Here is a 20,699-nt window from a genome sequence, read left to right on the forward strand (position 1 = left end):
GGAGGGCAGAATTAGAGGAGTGCAGACATCTCAGGGGGGGTTGTGGGGCTGGAGGAGATTACAGAGATAGGGAGGGGTGAGGGCCATGGAGGGATTTGTAAACAAGGATGAGAATTTTGAAATCGAGGCGTTGCTTAACCGGGAGCCAATGTAGGTCAGTGAGCACAGGGGGTGATGGGTGAGTGGGACTCGGTGCGAGTTAGGACACGGGGCAGTGAGCACAGGGAGTGATGGGTGAGTGGGACTCGGTGCGAGTTAGGACACGGGGCAGTGAGCACAGGGGGTGATGGGTGAGTGGGACTCGGTGCGAGTTAGGACACGGGGCAGTGAGCACAGGGGGTGATGGGTGAGTGGGACTGGGTGTGAGTTAGGACACGGGGCAGTGAGCACAGGGGGTGATGGGTGAGTGGGACTGGGTGTGAGTTAGGACACGGGGGCAGCGAGCACAGAGGGTGATGGGTGAGGGGGACTGGGTGCGAGTTAGGACACGGGGCAGTGAGCACAGGGGGTGATGGGTGAGCGGGACTGGGTGTGAGTTAGGACACGGGGCAGTGAGCACAGAGGGTGATGGGTGAGTGGGACTCGGTGCGAGTTAGGACACGGGGCAGTGAGCACAGGGGGTGATGGGTGAGTGGGACTCGGTGCGAGTTAGGACACGGGGCAGCGAGCACAGGGGGTGATGGGTGAGTGGGACTGGGTGTGAGTTAGGACACGGGGCAGCGAGCACAGGGGGTGATGGGTGAGTGGGACTCGGTGCGAGTTAGGACACGGGGCAGTGAGCACAGGGGGTGATGGGTGAGCGGGACTCGGTGCGAGTTAGGACACGGGGCAGTGAGCACAGGGGGTGATGGGTGAGTGGGACTGGGTGTGAGTTAGGACACGGTGTCAGTGAGCACAGGGGGTGATGGGTGAGTGGGACTCGGTGCGAGTTAGGACACGGGAGCAGCCGAGTTTTGGAACACCTCGAGTTTACGTCGGGTAGAATGTGGGAGGCCGGCCAGGACTGCGTTGAAATAGTCAAGTCTGGAGGGGAGAAGGGCACGGATGAGGGCTTCAGCAGCGGATGAGCTGAGGCAGGGGCGGTGACGGGCGATGTTACGGGGGTGGAAATAGGCGGGTTTAGTTATGCTGCAGATATGTGGCTGCATGCTAATTTCAGCCAAAGGTGGATGGGCGGGGGAGGGGGAATAATTAGCACAGGTCGCCCCCTGTAGTCGAATAGCCCGCGAGAAAAGTGGCCTCTTGGTTGAGGTCACGTTAATGATGTAACAGGCTCGAGGGGCTGAATGGCCTCCTCCTGTTCCTGTGTGTGTTTTTCACGGTGAAAACTAACTAACCCGCTCTCCACTTTGCCCCTGCAGAGCACAGTGGACAAGTTGATTAAGAAGACCAACCTGGCTCTCGTGGTGAGCAGCAGCAGTTGGCGTGAGCAGTTTGTCAACGCCGTGACTGTCAGTGCGGGTAAGTCGCAAGAGAGCACGGACATGGGGAGCATGGTTACAGGGTTACAGCGTGACGCACCCTCAGTACTGCCCCTCCGACAGTGCGGCGCTCCCTCAGTACTGCCCCTCCGACAGTGCGGCACTCCCTCAGTACTGCCTCTCCGACAGTGCGGCGCTCCCTCAGTACTGCCCCTCCGACAGTGCGGCGCTCCCTCAGTACTGCCCCTCCGACAGTGCGGCGCTCCCTCAGTACTGCCCCTCCGACAGTGCGGAGCTCCCTCAGTACCGCCCCTCCGACAGTGCGGCGCTCCCTCAGTACTGCCCCTCCGACAGTGCGGCGCTCCCTCAGTACTGCCTCTCCGACAGTGCGGCGCTCCCTCAGTACTGCCCCTCCGACAGTGCGGCGCTCCCTCAGTACTGCCTCTCCGACAGTGCGGCGCTCCCTCAGTACCGCCCCTCCGACAGTGCGGCGCTCCCTCAGTACTGCCCCTCCGACAGTGCGGCGCTCCCTCAGTACTGCCCCTCCGACAGTACGGCGCTCCCTCAGTACCGCCCCTCCGACAGTGCGGCGCTCCCTCAGTACTGCCCCTCCGACAGTGCGGCGCTCCCTCAGTACTGCCCCTCCGACAGTGCGGCGCTCCCTCAGTACCGCCCCTCCGACAGTGCGGCACTCCCTCAGTACTGCCCCTCCGACAGTGCGGAGCTCCCTCAGTACCGCCCCTCCGACAGTGCGGGGCTCCCTCAGTACTGCCCCTCCGACAGTGCGGCACTCCCTCAGCACCGCCCCTCCGACAGTGCGGCGCTCCCTCAGCACCGCCCCTCCGACAGTGCGGCACTCCCTCAGTACTGCCCCTCCGACAGTGCGGTGCTCCCTCAGTACTGCCCCTCCGACAGTGCAGCGCTCCCTCAGTACTGCCCCTCCGACAGTGCGGCGCTCCCTCAGTACCGCCCCTCCGACAGTGCGGGGCTCCCCCAGTACTGCCCCTCCGACAGTGTGGGGCTCCCTCACTCTCTGGAGCAGGGTCTCGAACACAGTACTTTCTGACTCAGAGATGAACCTGGCTTGTGTCCCCTGGAATATAGCAGGCTAAGGGGGTGATTTTATTGTTTTTTTTAGGATTTTCAAAGGAATCGATCGGGGGGATAGAGAGACACTTTCTCCGCTGTGAGGGTGACTCGGACAAGGGGGACATCACCTTCAAATTAGAGCCAGGCCGTACAGGAGAGAAGCTGGGGAACATGTCTTCACACAAAGGGTGGTAGAACTGTGACCTCCTCCTGTTCCTAATGTAACAGGCTCGAGGGGCTGAATGGGCCTCCTCCTGTTCCTAATGTAACAGGCTCGAGGGGCTGAATGGTCTCCTCCTGTTCCTAATGTAACAGGCTCGAGGGGCTGAATGGTCTCCTCCTGTTCCTAATGTAACAGGCTCAAGGGGCTGAATGGTCTCCTCCTGTTCCTAATGTAACAGGCTCAAGGGGCTGAATGGCCTCCTCCTGTTCCTAATGTAACAGGCTCGAGGGGCTGAATGGTCTCCTCCTGTTCCTAATGTAACAGGCTCAAGGGGCTGAATGGTCTACTCCTGTTCCTAATGTAACAGGCTCGAGGGGCTGAATGGTCTACTCCTGTTCCTAATGTAACAGGCTCGAGGGGCTGAATGGTCTACTCCTGTTCCTAATGTAACAGGCTCGAGGGGCTGAATGGCCTCCTCCTGTTCCTAATGTAACAGGCTCAAGGGGCTGAATGGCCTCCTCCTGTTCCTAATGTAACAGGCTCGAGGGGCTGAATGGGCCTCCTCCTGTTCCTGTGTAACAGGCTCGAGGGGCTGAATGGCCTCCTCCTGTTCCTAATGTAACAGGCTCGAGGGGCTGAATGGCCTCCTCCTGTTCCTAATGTAACAGGCTCGAGGGGCTGAATGGCCTCCTCCTGTTCCTAATGTAACAGGCTCAAGGGGCTGAATGGCTTCCTCCTGTTCCTAATGTAACAGGCTCGAGGGGCTGAATGGCCTCCTCCTGTTCCTGTGTAACAGGCTCAAGGGGCTGAATGGCCTCCTCCTGTTCCTCATGTAACAGGCTCGAGGGGCTGAATGGCCTCCTTCTGTTCCTAATGTAACAGGCTCAAGGGGCTGAATGGCTTCCTCCTGTTCCTAATGTAACAGGCTCGTGGGGCTGAATGGCCTCCTCCTGTTCCTAATGTAACAGGCTCGTGGGGCTGAATGGCCTCCTCCTGTTCCTAATGTAACAGCCTCGAGGGGCTGAATGGCCTCCTCCTGTTCCTAATGTAACAGGCTCGAGGGGCTGAATGGCCTCCTCCTGTTCCTAATGTAACAGGCTCGAGGGGCTGAATGGCCTCCTCCTGTTCCTAATGTAACAGGCTCGTGGGGCTGAATGGCCTCCTCCTGTTCCTAATGTAACAGGCTCGAGGGGCTGAATGGGCCTCCTCCTGTTCCTAATGTAACAGGCTCGAGGGGCTGAATGGGCTCCTCCTGTTCCTAATGTAACAGGCTCGAGGGGCTGAATGGGCCTCCTCCTGTTCCTCCAAGAACATTAAACAGCCGTCTCCTTAAATAAATTGTTTCATTAAAGATAAACACTGGATTTAATCTGGATCAGAAGCAAGTTGCCCGGGATATTTCTGTAACCAACGGAAGTATTAAAATTAGCCATCGAGTGAACGAGGAGAGCGGGGTAGGCCCGATTTGGAACCTGCGTCGTCATGGTAACATGGCGGGTAGCGGGAAGGCTGCAGAGGGACGCGCTAGGCCGAGGAGGAAAATTAGCAGACACAAGGCCGGTTACTCCCGCTGGTGCCCCTCCTGATCCATCCCAGGAGTAAAATATACCCCCAAAATAACACGCCCTGCGATTTAGGCCCAATTATCGACTAGGCCCGTGTTTAATTCCACAAGCAGCGTTGTTACACGTCAAGCTCGGCAATTGCTGTTGTGGTTCACTTCGCACTTCATCTAAACGCCAGCTGAGGAAGGGAGAGAGAGCGAGATGGGTGCACGGGTTCTCGGTCAAGCCCGAGAGCAAAGCTTCGGGACCGAGTTAGCATTTATTGACCACACCTTCCGCTCTCACTCCGACTCGCCCCTCCTCTCCCTAAATGACCGGTTGGTGCCGGGGTAACTTTTGCTCAAACCTCTCGCTTGTCCCTCTCTCTTCCCCCGCCTCCCCCCCCTCCCCCCACAAAACAATCCCCCTCTCCATCCCGCGCGACGATGGGGTCGCTATTCCACCACAGGGGGAATCGCCTGCTTTCCGGCAATGTGGGAGGGGGGGGTGATACAAAGTGCTGGTGGGTGCGAATCACTGGGGACGATCACCACCCCCCCCCCCCACTCCCCAAACCCCTCTGCTGTGGGAGGAGGGGTTAGGGGTGGGGGGTGTCCCTTGTACATTAACCTTCCCAATGCCCCACCCCCCCCCCATTCACCCCTTGCCCTCTGTTAAGTGTCCGGGGGAGGGGAGGGGGGAGTTACGGGGGCCTCCTCGGGCGTCATCTGCCCTCCGCTATCCCATTCCGTTACGGGCAAGCTCCACCCCCCCCCCACCAGGCCATCCACTCCACCCCAGACAGCGCGCTTCAGTGAGCTATTCAACTGGGGTGGCGGCACTGCCTCACCAGAAATCCGCTGGGGTTGTAGGGGGCGGGCATTGGGGGAGACTAGAACTCGGGGGGCATAGTTTCAGAATAAGGGGCCGCCCATTTAAAACTGAGCTGAGGAGGAATTTCTTCTCTCAGAGGGTTGTAAATCTGTGGAATTCTCTGCCCCAGAGAGCTGTGGAGGCTGGGACATTGAATGTATTTGAGGTGGAGATAGACGGATTTTTGAGCGATAAGGGAGTGAAGGGTTATGGGGAGCGGGCGGGGAAGTGGAGCTGAGTCCATGATCGGATCAGCCATGGTCTTATTGAATGGTGGAGCAGGTTCGAGGGGCCGAATGGCCGACTCCTGCTCCCGTTTCTTATGTTCTTGTGTCTCCTCTTCGAATATTTATCAGACTGTGAGCTGGAGAATGTATTCCAATGTGCTGGAGAGCGAATGGAGGGGCCAGGGGAATTATTGCAAACCAATAGCGCAGCATGGCGCTCAGCATAATGTCGGTGTGGGAGGGAGAGGAAGCATTTATCACCTTGTTACCGCAAACAGAAGCTGCCTGGCCCATCTGTGAGAGGATTCACGTGATGCTGGAGCCTATTGGAGGCCAGATGGAGTGGGGTGACTCCCCTTTCCGTCAAGACAGTCTGGTGGGCCCCACCACACAGTCCCACAGACACAATGCCAGCTGCTTTAAAGGGGCACTGTCGGCTTCTGATCTGGCACTGTGGTATCTCTCTCTCTCTCTCTCTGTATGTCTCTCTCTCTCTGTCTCTCTCTATCTCTCTCTCTCTGTCTCTCTCTCTATGTCTCTCTCTCTCTGTCTGTCTCTCTCCGTCTCTCTCTCTGTGTCTCGCTCTCTGTATCTCTCTTTCTGTCTCTCTCTCGCTCTGTCTCTCTCTCTCTGTCTCTCTCCATCTCTCTCTCTCTCTCTGTCTCTCTCCGTCTCTCTCTCTCTGTGTCTCGCTCTCTGTATCTCTCTTTCTGTCTCTCTCTCGCTCTGTCTCTCTCTCTCTCTGTCTCTCTCTATCTCTCTCTCTCTCTCTCTCTGTCTCTCTCTCTCTGTCTGTCTCTCACTGTCTCTCTCTCTGTGTCTCGCTCTCTGTCTCTCTCTTGCTCTGTCTCTCTCTCTCTCTCTCTATCTCTATCCCTCTCTGTCTCTCTCGCTCTCTCTCTCTCTCTCTCGCTCTGTCTCTCTCTCTCTGTCTGTCTCTGTCTGTCTCTCTCTTTCTTTGTGTCTCTCGCTCTCTGTCTCTCTCTCTCCCTCTCGCTCCCTCTCTCGACACAGAGACAGATGGTTGTGGGTTAAATTCCCACCCCAGGGATTTGAGCACAAAAATCCAGGCTGACACTCCCAGTGCAGTACTGAGGGAGCACCGCGCTGTCGGAGGGGCAGTACTGAGGGAGTGCCGCACTGTCGGAGGGGCAGTACTGAGGGAGCGCCGCACTGTCGGAGGGGCGGTATTGAGGGAGCGCCGCACTGTCGGAGGGGCAGTACTGAGGGAGCGCCGCACTGTCGGAGGGGCAGTACTGAGGGAGCACCGCACTGTCAGAGGGGCAGTACTGAGGGAGCGCCGCACTGTCGGAGGGGCAGTACTGAGGGAGTGCCGCACTGTCGGAGGGGCAGTACTGAGGGAGTGCCTCACTGCGCTGTCGGAGTGGCAGTACTGAGGGAGCGCCGCACTGTCGGAGGGGCAGTACTGAGGGAGTGCTGCACTGTCGGAGGGGCAGTACCGAGGGAGCGCCGCACTGTCGGAGGGGCAGTACTGAGGGAGTGCCTCACTGCGCTGTCGGAGGGGCAGTACCGAGGGAGCGCCGCACTGTCGGAGGGGCAATACTGAGGGAGCGCTGCACTGTTGAACCGGCAGTAATGAGGGAATGTCTTAAAGGAGGAGAGAGAGGTGGAGAGGTTCAGGGAGGGAGTTCCAGAGCTTGGGGCCCCAGGCAGCTGAAGGCAAGGCCACCGATGGTGGAGTGATGGGAATCGGGGGATGGGCAAGAGGGCAGAATTGGAGGAGAGTAGAGATATCGAGGGGTGTAGGGCTGGAGGAGGTTACAGAGATAGGGAGGGGTGTGGGGACTGGAGGGGGTTACAGAGATAGGGAGTGGTGTAGGGGCTGGAGGGGGTTACAGAGATAGGGAGGGGTGTAGGGGCTGGAGGGGGTTACAGAGATAAGGAGGGGTGTCGGGGCTGGAGGGGGTTACAGAGATAGGGAGGGGTGTGGGGGCTGGAGGGGGTTACAGAGATAGGGAGTGGTGTGGGACTGGAGGGGGTTACAGAGATAAGGAGGGGGAGGGGGGTGAGGAGGGATTTGAACACGAGGATGGAGAAATTTGAAATTGAGGCGTTGCTTAACTGGGAGCCAATGTAGGTCAGTGAGCACAGGGGGTGATGGGTGAGTGGGACTGGGTGTGAGTTAGGACACGGGGCAGTGAGCACAGGGGGTGATGGGTGAATGGGACTCGGTGGGAGTTAGGACACGGGGCAGTGAGCACAGGGGGTGATGGGTGAATGGGACTGGGTGCGAGTTAGGACACGGGGCAGTGAGCACAGGGGGTGATGGGTGAATGGGACTCGGTGGGAGTTAGGACACGGGGCAGTGAGCACAGGGGGTGATGGGTGAGTGGGACTCGGTGTGAGTTAGGACACGAGGCAGTGAGCACAGGGGGTGATGGGTGAGCGGGACTCGGTGTGAGTTAGGACACGGGGCAGCGAGCACAGGGGGTGATGGGTGAGCGGGACTGGGTGTGAGTTAGGACACGAGGCAGTGAGCACAGGGGGTGATGGGTGAGCGGGACTCGGTGCGAGTTAGGACACGGGGCAGTGAGCACAGGGGGTGATGGGTGAGCGGGACTGGGTGCGAGTTAGGACACGGGGCAGTGAGCACAGGGGGTGATGGGTGAGTGGGACTGGGTGTGAGTTAGGACATGGGGGCAGTGAGCACAGGGGGTGATGGGTGAGTGGGACTGGGTGTGAGTTGGGACACGAGGCAGTGAGCACAGGGGGTGATGGGTGAGTGGGACTGGGTGTGAGTTGGGACACGGGGCAGTGAGCACAGGGGGTGATGGGTGAATGGGACTGGGTGTGAGTTAGGACATGGGGCAGTGAGCACAGGGGGTGATGGGTGAGTGGGACTGGGTGTGAGTTAGGACACGAGGCAGTGAGCACAGGGGGTGATGGGTGAGTGGGACTGGGTGTGAGTTAGGACACGAGGCAGTGAGCACAGGGGGTGATGGGTGAGTGGGACTCAGTGCGAGTTAGGACACGGGGCACAGGGGGTGATGGGTGAGTGGGACTCGGTGCGAGTTAGGACACGGGGCACAGGGGGTGATGGGTGAGTGGGACTGGGTGTGAGTTAGGACACGGGGCAGCGAGCACAGGGTGTGATGGGTGAGTGGGACTGGGTGTGAGTTAGGACACGAGGCAGTGAGCACAGGGGGTGATGGGTGAGTGGGACTCGGTGCGAGTTAGGACACGGGGCACAGGGGGTGATGGGTGAGCGGGACTCGGTGCGAGTTAGGACACGGGGCAGTGAGCACAGGGGGTGATGGGTGAGCGGGACTGGGTGTGAGTTAGGACACGGGGCAGTGAGCACAGGGGGTGATGGGTGAGCGGGACTGGGTGTGAGTTAGGACATGACGGGGGGCAGCGGGCGATTGGGATGAGCTGACGTTTACAGAGTGGGGGAGCGGTGAGAGATCAGGAGGTTGGAACAGTCGACAGTCCGGAGGAGGAGAGAGGCAGGGGTGAGGGTTCCGGCAGCGGATGAGCTGCGGCGGGGGACGGGGTTGTGATGGATCGGGGCGCTGTTACGGGGGTGGAATGGGGCGATCGTGGCGATGGGGCGGAGGATGTGATCGAGATCTCGTCTCTGGGCCAAATGTGAGGCCCAGGTTACGAACATTGTGGATTGGCCTCAGACCGGAGTTGGGAAGAGGGAGGGAGTCGGGAGCTGGGGAACGCAGTTTACGACTGGGACATTTGCACATTTGCTTAATTAAATTAATATAATTACTGAACAGCTACATTACACTGCCAATTGATCACAGAGGGATTGAACAGTCAGGGCACTTGAATTAAACAATCTTGCAATTTCTGCACTTATATCCCTGGCTCCTATCACAGCTACCTCAGCTCATAACCCACCCCTCACACTCCATCAATCACAAAGGCTAACCGCACTTGCTTACACAATTCCCCGTGCTGTACCTGCCCTGGGAGTGTTTGATGGGACAGTGTAGAGGGAGCTTTACTCTGTATCTAACCCCCTGTACCTGCCCTGGGAGTGTTTGATGGGGACAGTGTAGAGGGAGCTTTACTCTGTATCTAACCCCGTGCCGTATCTGCCCTGGGAGTGTTTGATGGGACAGTCTAGAGGGAGTTTTACTCTGTATCTAACCCCCTGTACCTGCCCTGGGAGTGTTTGATGGGACAGTGTAGAGGGAGCTTTACTCTGTATCTAACCCCGTGCTGTACCTGCCCTGGGAGTGTTTGATGGGACATTGTAGAGGGAGCTTTACTCTGTATCTAACCCCGTGCTGTACCTGCCCTGGGAGTGTTTGATGGGAGAGTGGAGAGGGAGCTTTACTCTGTATCTAACCCCCTGTACCTGCCCTGGGAGTGTTTGATGGGACAGTGTAGAGGGAGCTTTACTCTGTATCGAACCCCGTGCTGTACCTGCCCTGGGATTGTTTGATGGGACAGTGTAGAGGGAGCTTTACTCTGTATCTAACCCCCTGTACCTGCACTGGGAGTGTTTGATGGGGCAGTGTAGAGGGAGCTTTACTCTGTATCTAACCCCGTGCTGTACCTGCCGTGGGAGTGTTTGATGGGACAGTGTAGAGGGAGCTTAACTCTGTATCTAACCCCCTGTACCTGCCCTGGGAGTGTTTGATGGGACAGTCTAGAGGGAGCTTTACTCTGTATCTAACCCCGTGCTGTACCTGCCCTGGGAGTGTTTGATGGGACAGTGTAGAGGGAGCTTTACTCTGTATCTAACCCCGTGCTGTACCTGCCCTGGGAGTGTTTGATGGGACAGTGTAGAGGGAGCTTTACTCTGTATCTAACCCCGTGCTGTACCTGCCCTGGGAGTGTTTGATGGGACAGTGTAGAGGGAGCTTAACTCTGTATCTAACCCCGTGCTGTACCTGCCCTGGGAGTGTTTGATGGGACAGTGTCGAGGGAGCTTAACTCTGTATCTAACCCCCTGTAACTGCCCTGGGAGTGTTTGATGGGACAGTGTAGAGGGAGCTTTACTCTGTATCTAACCTCGTGCTGTACCTGCCCTGGGAGTGTTTGATGGGACAGTGTAGAGGGAGCTTAACTCTGTATCTAACCCCGTGCTGTACCTGCCCTGGGAGTGTTTGATGGGACAGTGTAGAGGGAGCTTTACTCTGTATCTAACCCCGTGCTGTACCTGCCCTGGGAGTGTTTGATGGGACAGTGTAGAGGGAGCTTTACTCTGTATCTAACCCCCTGTACCTGCCCTGGGAGTGTTTGATGGGACAGTGTAGAGGGAGCTTTACTCTGTATCTAACCCCCTGTACCTGCCCTGGGAGTGTTTGATGGGACAGTGTAGAGGGAGCTTTACTCTGTATCTAACCCCCTGTACCTGCCCTGGGAGTGTTTGATGGGACAGTGTAGAGGGAGCTTTACTCTGTATCTAACCCCGTGCTGTACCTGCCCTGGGAGTGTTTGATGGGACAGTGTAGAGGGAGCTTTACTCTGTATCTAACCTCCTGTACCTGCCCTGGGAGTGTTTGATGGGACAGTGTAGAGGGAGCTTTACTCTGTATCTAACCCCCTGTACCTGCCCTGGGAGTGTTTGATGGGACAGTGTAGAGGGAGCTTTACTCTGTATCTAACCCCCTGTACCTGCCCTGGGAGTGTTTGATGGGACAGTGTAGAGGGAGCTTTACTCTGTATCTAACCCCGTGTTATCCCCTCCGTCCCTCAGGTGAAGATGACGATGAGGATGGAAGCAGTGAGGAACGGCTCCCTTCTTGCTTTGATTATATCATGCACTTCCTCACGGTGTTCTGGAAGGTTCTCTTCGCCTTTGTCCCTCCGACGGAGTACTGGAATGGCTGGGCCTGTTTTGTGGTGTCCATCATCTTAATCGGACTTCTGACGGCGCTCACGGGAGATTTGGCGACACACTTCGGCTGTACGGTCGGACTGAAGAGTTCTGTCACTGCCATCGTATTCGTGGCACTGGGAACATCAGTACCAGGTGAGGCTCCCTCAGTACCGACCCTCCGACAGTGCGACACTCCCTCAGTACCGACCCTCCGACAGTGCGGCACTCCCTCAGTACTGCCCCTCCGACAGTGCGGCGTTCCCTCAGTACCGACCCTCCGACAGTGCGGCACTCCCTCAGTACTGCCCCTCCGACCGTGCGGCTCTCCCTCAGTACCGCCCCTCCGACAATGCGGCGCTCCCTCAGTACTGCCCCTCCGACCGTGCGGCTCTCCCTCAGTACCGCCCCTCCGACAGTGCGGCGCTCCCTCAGTACTGCCCCTCCGACAGTGCGACACTCCCTCAGTACTGCCCCTCCGACCGTGCGGCTCTCCCTCAGTACTGCCCCTCCGACAGTGTGACACTCCCTCAGTACCGACCCTCCGACAGTGCGGCACTCCCTCAGTACCGACCCTCCGACAGTGCGGCACTCCCTCAGTACCGACCCTCCGACAGTGTGACACTCCCTCAGTACCGACCCTCCGACAGTGTGACACTCCCTCAGTACCGACCCTCCGACAGTGTGACACTCCCTCAGTACTGCCCCTCCGACAGTACAGCACTCCCTCAGTACTGCCCCTCCGACAATGCGGCTCTCCCTCAGTACCGCCCCTTCGACAGTGCGGCTCTCCCTCAGTACCGCCCCTCTGACAATACGGCACTCCCTCAATACTGCCCCTCCGACAGTGCGGCGCTCCCTCAGTACTGCCCCTCCAACAGTGCGCCGCTGCCTCAGTACTGCCCCTCCGACAGTGCGGCACTCCCTCAGTACTGCCCCTCCGACAGTGCGGCACTCCCTCAGTACTGCCCCTCGACAGTGCGGCGCTCCCTCAGTACTGCCCCTCCGACAGTGAGGCGTTCCCTCAGTACTGCCCCTCCGACAGTGAGGCATTCCCTCAGTACTGCCCCTCCGACAGTGAGGCGTTCCCTCAGTACTGCCCCTCCGACAGTGACGCGTTCCCTCAGTACTGCCCCTCCGACAGTGCGGCGCTCCCTCAGTACTGCCCCTCCGACAGTGCGGCACTCCCTCAGTACTGCCCCTCCGACAGTGCGGCGTTCCCTCAGTTCTGCCCCTCCGACAGTACGGCGTTCCCTCAGTACTGCCCCTCCGACAGTGCGGCGCTCCCTCAGTACTGCCCCTCCGACAGTGCGGCGCTCCCTCAGTACTGCCCCTCCGACAGTGCGGCGCTCCCTCAGTACTGCCCCTCCGACAGTGCGGCTCTCCCTCAGTACTGCCCCTCCGACAGTGAGGCGTTCCCTCAGTACTGCCCCTCCGACAGTGAGGCGTTCCCTCAGTACTGCCCCTCCGACAGTGCGGCGCTCCCTCAGTACTGCCCCTCCGACAGTGCGGAACCCATACTCCCCCCTCAGTGATCGCCACCGCCTCCGAGATCGAGAGCGAGAGAGAGAGAGAGAGAGAGAGAGAGAGAGAGAGAGCGTGCTGGCGACGAAGGGTTTGTGGAACTGTGAGGCAGCGATTGTGAAGGACATTCGCAGGTGGGGGAGAGAATTGCACCTTCAGCAAGTCACACCTTTCCTGGGACACTCTGCCCTAGTTTACGAGATAAACACTGACGCTTTGAGATAAAAATATCCCGATCTTTCTGCTACTTTCACGCGTAAACTGTGAAGGTCGAAACAGCACAGGAGGATCCCATTGGGCCCCTCGAGCCCGTGCTGTGCCGGCTCTGTGACAGAGCGATCCAATCAGTCCCACTCCCCCCCTGCTCTTTCCCCACAGCCCCGGGCACATTTCTCCTGTCCCAGTATTGATCCAATTCCCGGTTTGAAAATCACGATTGAATCTGCTCCCACCGCCCTTTCAGGCAGCGCGTTCCCGATCACAACAACTCGCTGCGTAAAAACATTCTCCTCGTCTCCCCCTCTGGTTCCATCGCCGATTATCGTCAATCCGTGTCCTTCTGGTTACCGGCCCTCCTGCCCCCCGGGAACAGTCTCTCCTCATTTACAGCTGTGAGTCAAAAGGTTGTAGGTTCCCACTCCAGGGACCCGAGCAAAACTCTCCAGGCCGACACTCCCAGTGCAGTACTGAGGGAGCGCCGCACTGTCGGAGGGGCAGTACTGAGGGAGCGGCGCACTGTCGGAGGGGCAGTACTGAGGGAGCGCCGCACTGTCGGAGGGGCAGTACTGAGGGAGCGCCGCACTGTCGGAGGGGCGGTACTGAGGGAGCGCCGCACTGTCGGAGGGGCAGTACTGAGGGAGCGCCGCACTGTCGGAGGGGCAGTACTGAGGGAGCGCCGCACTGTCGGAGGGGCAGTACTGAGGGAGTGCCGCACTGTCGGAGGGGCCGTCTTTCGGATGAGACGTTAAACCGAGGCCCCGTCTGCCCTCTCGGGTGGATGTAAAAGATCCCGGGGCCACTATTGGAAGAAGAGCAGGGGGAGTTCTCCCCGGTGTCCTGGGGCCAATATTTATCCCTCGACCAACATCACTAAAACAGATGATCTGGGTCATTATCACATCGCTGTGTGTGGGAGCTTGCTGTGCGCAAATTGGCGTTTCCCACATTACAACAGTGAGCGCACTCCGATAGTACTTCATTGGCTGTGAGGCGCTGTGGGACGTGAGGAGGTGGTGGGGACAGGCGCTATATAAATGCAAGTCTTTGCTTTTTTTTTTAAGCACAACAACCCGGCTTGTCCAGTCTCCCCACGTCACTGAAGTCTCCCATCCCCCCCGGGAACCGTTCTGGTCACTCTCCCCCACCGCAACCCTCGCTGCTCGAAGGGGAACAACCCTCGCTGAAGATATCGGGAACGCGCTGCCTGAGAGGCCGGGGCCGGCGGGGGGGTGGGGCGGCGGGGGGAAGGCAGATTGAATCGCGGCTTTGCAAAGAGAGTTCGATGAGGACCTGAATGAAAATAAACTCGCAGGGCCATGGGGGAACGGGCGAGGGGAGTGGGAACTGCTGCTGTTCCCTTGTCGAGAGCCGGCACGGGCTCGATGGGCCGAATGGCCTCCTGTCGGAGGCAGTTCAGAGAAGGTTCACTCGGTTGATTCCGGGGATGAGAGGGTTGACTTATGAGGAAAGGTTGAGGAGGTCGGGCCTCTACTCATTGGAATTCAGAAGAATGGGAGGTGATCTTATCGAAACGTATCAGATTATGAGGGGGCTTGACAAGGTGGATGCAGAGAGGATGTTTCCACTGATGGGGGAGACTAGAACTAGGGGGCATGGTCTTAGAATAAGAGGCCGCCCATTTAAAACTGAGATGAGGAGGAATTCCTTCTCTCTGAGGGTTGTAAATCTGTGGAATTCTCTGCCCCCGAGAGCTGTGGAAACTGGGACAGTGAATATATTTAAGGTGGAGATAGACAGATTTTTGAGCGATAAGGGAGTGAAGGGTTATGGGAAGTGGAGCTGAGTCCGTGATCGGATCAGCCATGATCGTATTAAATGGCGGAGCAGGCTCGAGGGGCCGAATGGCCGACTCCTGCTCCTATTTCTTGTGTTGTTATGCTCTAAATCTCTCTCTCTCCCTCTCCCCCTCTCTCTCTGGGCAGACACATTTGCCAGCAAGGTTGCCGCGATCCAGGACCAATACGCCGATGCCTCCATCGGCAACGTGACGGGGAGCAACGCGGTCAACGTGTTCCTGGGGATCGGGCTGGCTTGGTCCATGGCCGCCATCTACTGGGCCAGCAAGGGCAAGAAGTTCCACGTCAACCCCGGCAACCTGGCCTTCTCCGTCACCCTCTTCACCATCTTCGCCTTCGTCTGCGTGGCCATCCTGATGTACCGCCGGCGGCCCGAGGTTGGCGGCGAGCTAGGAGGCCCGAGGACAGCCAAGATCATCACCTCCCTCTTCTTTGTGGCCCTCTGGCTTCTGTACGTCGTGGTGTCCGCCCTCGAAGCCTACTGTCACATCCACGGGTTCTGAGGCCCGCGCGCATGGGGCTCGGTGGCCTGGTCACATGGGGCTCTTTGAGGCCTGGTCGCATGGGGCTCCTTGAGGCCTGGTCGCATGGGGCTCCTTGAGGCCTGGTCGCATGAGGCTCCTTGAGGCCTGGTCGCATGGGGCTCTTTGAGGCCTGGTCACATGGGGCACTTTGAGGACTGGTCACATGAGGCTTTTTGAGGCCTGGTCACATGGGGCTCTTTGAGGCCTGGTCACATGGGGTTTTGAGGCTCGGTCACATGGGCTCCTTCAATCCTGGTCACGTGCTCCTTGAATCCTGGTCACATGGGTCCCTTGAAGCCTGGTCACATGGGTCCCTTGAAGCCTGGTCACATGGGTCCCTTGAATCCTGGTCACATGGGTCCCTTGAATCCTGGTCACATGGGCTCTTTGAATCCTGGTCACATGGGGCTTTTGAGGCCTGGTCACATGGGGCTCCTTGAATCCTGGTCACATGGGGCTTTTGAGGCCTGGTCACATGGGGCTTTTGAGGCCTGGTCACATGGGGCTCATTGAAGCCTACTGATTCTCAGACTGCTTCTTACTTCCTACGCCACAGTTGCCAAAAGGGTTTTGGGTATGGAGGGGGAAGGGTGGGGCTACCTGATAGGCCGAGGATATCCAGCCCATGAGACGTAAGACCCCATGGTGTCCCAGAAGGCCCCCCCCTCCCCACCCCTCCCACCGCTGTTTGGCACAAGGCCAATTCTCTGGCCCGGCGCAAAGGTCGTACCCCGGGGAGCGAGGTTCCCCCCTCCTCACGCACCCTCCCCTCGCCCCACCACGTCACCCGCTGCATGCATCACCCGCATCTGGCTCTCCGGCCCCTCCCCCCAGCTCCCCTCACCCTTCACCCATCGGTCGTCAACAGGCCGCAGATAAATGCATGAACACCACGGGATCCCTGGTATGTGACTGAGCCGTACGGACCGGGAGCAAATCTGGACAGTGACCCCTCCCCCACCCATCCCCCACGCATACCCCCCAAACCCACCCCCCCCACACACACACCCTGCCCCCTCACCCCCCAAACACACCCACAACCCCTCCCCCCACCCACCCCCCACACATACCCTCACCCCCCCAAACACCCCCCAAACCGCCCCCCCCACACACACACACACCCTGCCCCCTCGACCCACTCACCCCCATCTCAACCCCCCCCCCACACACACACACACCCTGCCCCCTCGCCCCACTCACCCCCATCTCAACCCCCCCCACACACACACACACCCTGCCCCCTCACCCCCCAAACACACCCCCAACCCCTCCCCCCACCCACCCCCCACACATACCCTCACCCCCCCAAACACCCCCAAACCGCCCCCCCACACACACACACACGCCCTGCCCCCTCGCCCCCCAAACACCCCCCCAACCCCTCCCCCCACCCACCCCCCACACATACCCTCACCCCCCAAACACACCCCCAAACCGCCCCCCCACACACACACACGCCCTGCCCCCTCGCCCCCCAAACACACCCCCAAACCGCCCCCCCACACACACACACACGCCCTGCCCCCTCGCCCCCCAAACACACCCCCAACCCCTCCCCCCCCACACACACACACGCCCTGCCCCCTCGCCCCCCAAACACACCCCCAACCCCTCCCCCCCCCCACACACACACACACACCCTGACCCCCAAACACACCCCCAAACCCCCCCCCCATCACACACGCACCCCTCACCCCCACACACACCCTGCCCCCCACACCCCACTGCCCCCCCCCTGCCACACACACCCCATACACCCCACCCCCCTGACTGACATCAATCTCAGTTGGCCTCAGTACCCCAGGGTGGGAAGCGCGGCTGTTACATCAGCCCGATCGCACTTTACCGACGCCCGCCCACCCCCCCCCCCCCCACCCGCCCTTCCTCCCCTTACTGGGAAAGGGCAAAGCTGTGATGCCTCCCAAGGCCTCTAAGCTCGCGAGTAATTTGAGGCCTTACGTCAATAGAAGCCTAAGTTTAAAAAAAAAATCAACCCCCTATCCCGGCACTGGAAAAGTAGTACACTCCTCCGTCCCTTCCCCCCCCCCCCCCACTTCAAGTGGAGGGGCCTCAATGGCCGCAGTAAACCCAGGCTAGGGTTAATCCAACTTCCAAGTACAGGGGTGGTGGGGTTGGGCTTGACTATTGACCATTGGGTTAGGGGGGGGGGGGGTTCCCCCTAATGGTCAAACGGGTGTGACCGGAGTCGGTCGGACTTGACCGTCGAGCTTCCCCGCGGAGAATGGCGGTGGAGGAGAGCGACGGGGCCCACCTCGTCTCAAAGACTCGGGGGCGAGGCCGAGGAGGCGAAGACTTTGGACTCATTTCCCGCTTCTTTTCCCCCTGCCCCCGCCGCTCTCCCGGGACGCTACGGCGACGGGGGGGGGGCCGACCTTTCAACTCTCCGGGTTCGCAGGTCGCGGCGGCCACCTTGCCCCAACTCGCCGCCGCGGGGAACGACTCGGGCGAGTGTGGGCGAGGAGGGCGGGGGGAATGATTGGAGGGGGGAGGGTTTGGGACTCGGTTGCCCGTGACGACAACAGCTCCGCCTCCGTCTCCGTCGGCCGGACGCTCGGACCACTGAACACACGCAACTGTGTCCCGGGCGAAAACGATTTGCTCTTTCTCTCGCGAACCTCTGGCTGGCAACATTCGGTGCTGGAAGGCGTGGCCCGCAGGTCTGGTTGAGGCCTTGTTTTCTGACCGGCACCTTCGCGGCGACTCGAGAAGAGGGGAACACACCCATCGCCCCCCACCCCACCCCCGTTTCGGAAGTGCGGGACTCGAGGGAAGAGAGACATTCGTGACCCCCCCCTCCCGCAACGCCCCGCCAACCATCAGGACAATCCCCGAGCCGGAATGTGACTGAGTTTGCATGCTGATATTGCTGAGTGTTGGTGGTGGAGGAGGGGGGGGGGGGGGGGGGCAAGATTTTCCCCGGCCTACGCTGTTACTGTACTGCCCGGAGTTGACCCCCCCCCCCCACCCGCTTCCCACAACCCCCCCCCCCCCACCACTCCGAGCCCGACAGACCAAATAGGGCCCCGAGTGCCCTCAATGGCTTCCCGTCTTCTGCGGTCTACGGTCGGGCAGAGGGGACACCCCGGCGAGATCGGGCCTACGATTTGAGGCTGCGCGGCCACTCGCAGGCCCTTGGCGGAACCACCCCGCCACCCCCTCCCCCCCCCGCACCCCGCCACCCCCTCCCCCCCTCCAAAGGGCACTCAGTTTAGTTTACAATGCATGTCAACCCATTAAACAGATGTCAACGCTAAGATGTCGGAATGGAGCAAAATCGAGGGCTGTGGGATCTCCTGGGGCCTTGCGTCATCGTCAAGCTGCGTTGGCGTTTGAGCAAACCACGGTTGAGAAGTGGTCAACTTTTTTTTAGAAGATATTGAGAGCTATATAGAGGGAGCTGCAGTTTCACTTCCTGCTGGGTGTCTCCAAGAGTCCGATACAGGAAGCAGCAATGGGCTTGTACCAGCCTAGACAGTGTTGAGGGAGCTTTACTCTGTATCTAACCCCGTGCTGTACCTGCCCTGGGAGTGTGTGATGGGACAGTGTAGAGGGAGCTTTACTCTGTATCTAACCCCCTGTACCTGCCCTGGGAGTGTTTGATGGGACAGTGTAGAGGGAGCTTTACTCTGTATCTAACCCCCTGTACCTGCCCTGGGAGTGTTTGATGGGACAGTGTAGAGGGAGCTTTACTCTGTATCTAACCCCGTGTACCTGCCCTGGGAGTGTTTGATGGGACAGTGTAGAGGGAGCTTTACTCTGTATCTAACCCCATGCTGTACCTGCCCTGGGAGTGTTTGATGGGACAGTGTAGAGGGAGCTTTACTCTGTATCTAACTCCGTGCTGTACCTGCCCTGGGAGTGTTTGATGGGACAGTGCAGAGGGAGCTTTACTCTGTATCTAACCCCGTGTACCTGACCCGGGAGTGTGTGATGGGACAGTGTAGAGGGAGCTTTACTCTGTATCTGACCCCGTGTACCTGTCCTGGGAGTGTTTGATGGGACAGTGTAGAGGGAGCTTTACTCTGTATCTAACCCCGTGCTGTACCTGCCCTGGGAGTGTTTGATGGGACAGTGTAGAGGGAGCTTTACTCTGTATCTAACCCCCTGTACCTGCCCTGGGAGTGTTTGATGGGACAGTGTAGAGGGAGCTTTACTCTGTATCTAACCCCCTGTACCTGCCCTGGGAGTGTTTGATGGGACAGTGTAGAGGGAGCTTTACTCTGTATCTAAACCCGTGCTGTACCTGCCCTGGGAGTGTTTGATGGGACAGTGTAGAGGGAGCTTTACTCTGTATCTAACCTCCTGTACCTGCCCTGGGAGTGTTTGATGGGGCAGTGTAGAGGGAGCTTTACTCTGTATCTAACCCAGGAAGAGCAGCCCCACACTTAGCGAGACGTACAGGAGAATATAATGCACTCTCTGTTGTTTTGATGGAAACAGCTTTTAGGGAAGGGAAATGGTTGTGACTGGAGCGATATGGTATATTAATGTTCAATCATTACTTGGGAGAATCCCATGAACGGCCATGAATTATAGAATAGCACTTAGTAAACTTTAACTGTTTCGGGGGTCGAACTTGACTTTCTACATGAGGAATGTGATCGAATGCGTGGCACACATTGGGCCCAGTTCTGGTGGGCGGGCAGGGCCCGATTCACGGAAGCAGAGCCTTGGAAACGGACATCTTAGCCGCAAGGCCTGAAACGCTAGGCCGTAGGGTTGGCGGGGAAACCCAGGGACTGACCTTTGACCTGTTGTATCTGAACACAGTTTATGTTGTTCTCTGTTATTTATTCCTTTGCCCGCATTTTTAAAAATATTGTTTTCCGGGAAAGAGAGAGGGAAAATCTTTCCCTCTCCCTCTCTCGAGCCCCACACCTCGCTCCCCCACAACCCGTCTAATTTATTGTTATTTATTGAGTTATTTTTATGAACGCTTAAGTTGTCTGTTTTTGTGGTCTTTAACGGAGATATTTTTCTTTCTGTACCTGTCTGTGTGTGCATATGTGTCGAGTATAATTCCCCCCTTTTCGACCCGAATACGCGAAGTCTGGCTGTAGTTTTCTCAATCGGCTCCTCTAAATGCTAGGCCGAAGGCTTTTCCTGACGCGCTAGGCCCGGAGGCCTGCTCGTGGCTTGTGTGTGTGTGTGTGTGTGTGTGGTAAAGGACAGGCAGGGGGGGGGGTTAAATTGGGGGTTAAGGTTGCTTCTTCGCTGCCCCACCCCCTGAACCCCAGGAATCGCGACGGTTACGGGGGGGTTGGCGGGGGGGGGGGGGGCGGTGGGAAACCGTGTTGGGGGTCAGCCGACTCCGATTGGATGTTTCCCCGGGAAGGTCCGGTCTCGCCCAATCGGAGAAGCCGATGGGCTCCTCCTGCCACCCGGTTGGACGCTTCCTGTCCGCCAAGTCCAGCGGCCATTTTGTTGGCCCTCCCCCGCACCTCCGCCAACCTTCACCACCCTCCGATATTTTT

General features: G+C 58.6%; 1 protein-coding gene across 8 annotated transcripts in view; it reads left to right on the plus strand.

Annotated features, from left to right (window-relative positions):
- LOC139239524 (sodium/calcium exchanger 1-like) overlaps positions 1-15,183 on the plus strand; it is a 66,802-nt gene extending 51,619 nt beyond the window's left edge. For all 8 annotated transcript variants that reach the window (XM_070868331.1, XM_070868330.1, XM_070868336.1 and 5 more), the window contains 3 exons: positions 1,362-1,461; positions 11,001-11,276; positions 14,807-15,183. In XM_070868331.1, coding sequence (XP_070724432.1) covers positions 1,362-1,461; positions 11,001-11,276; positions 14,807-15,183 — 753 coding nt within the window. The remainder of the gene's footprint in view (positions 1-1,361; positions 1,462-11,000; positions 11,277-14,806) is intronic.
- Positions 15,184-20,699: the final 5,516 nt, after the last annotated feature.

This window comes from Pristiophorus japonicus, chromosome 27 (genome assembly GCF_044704955.1).
Source record: "Pristiophorus japonicus isolate sPriJap1 chromosome 27, sPriJap1.hap1, whole genome shotgun sequence".
NCBI lineage: Eukaryota > Metazoa > Chordata > Chondrichthyes > Pristiophoridae > Pristiophorus > Pristiophorus japonicus.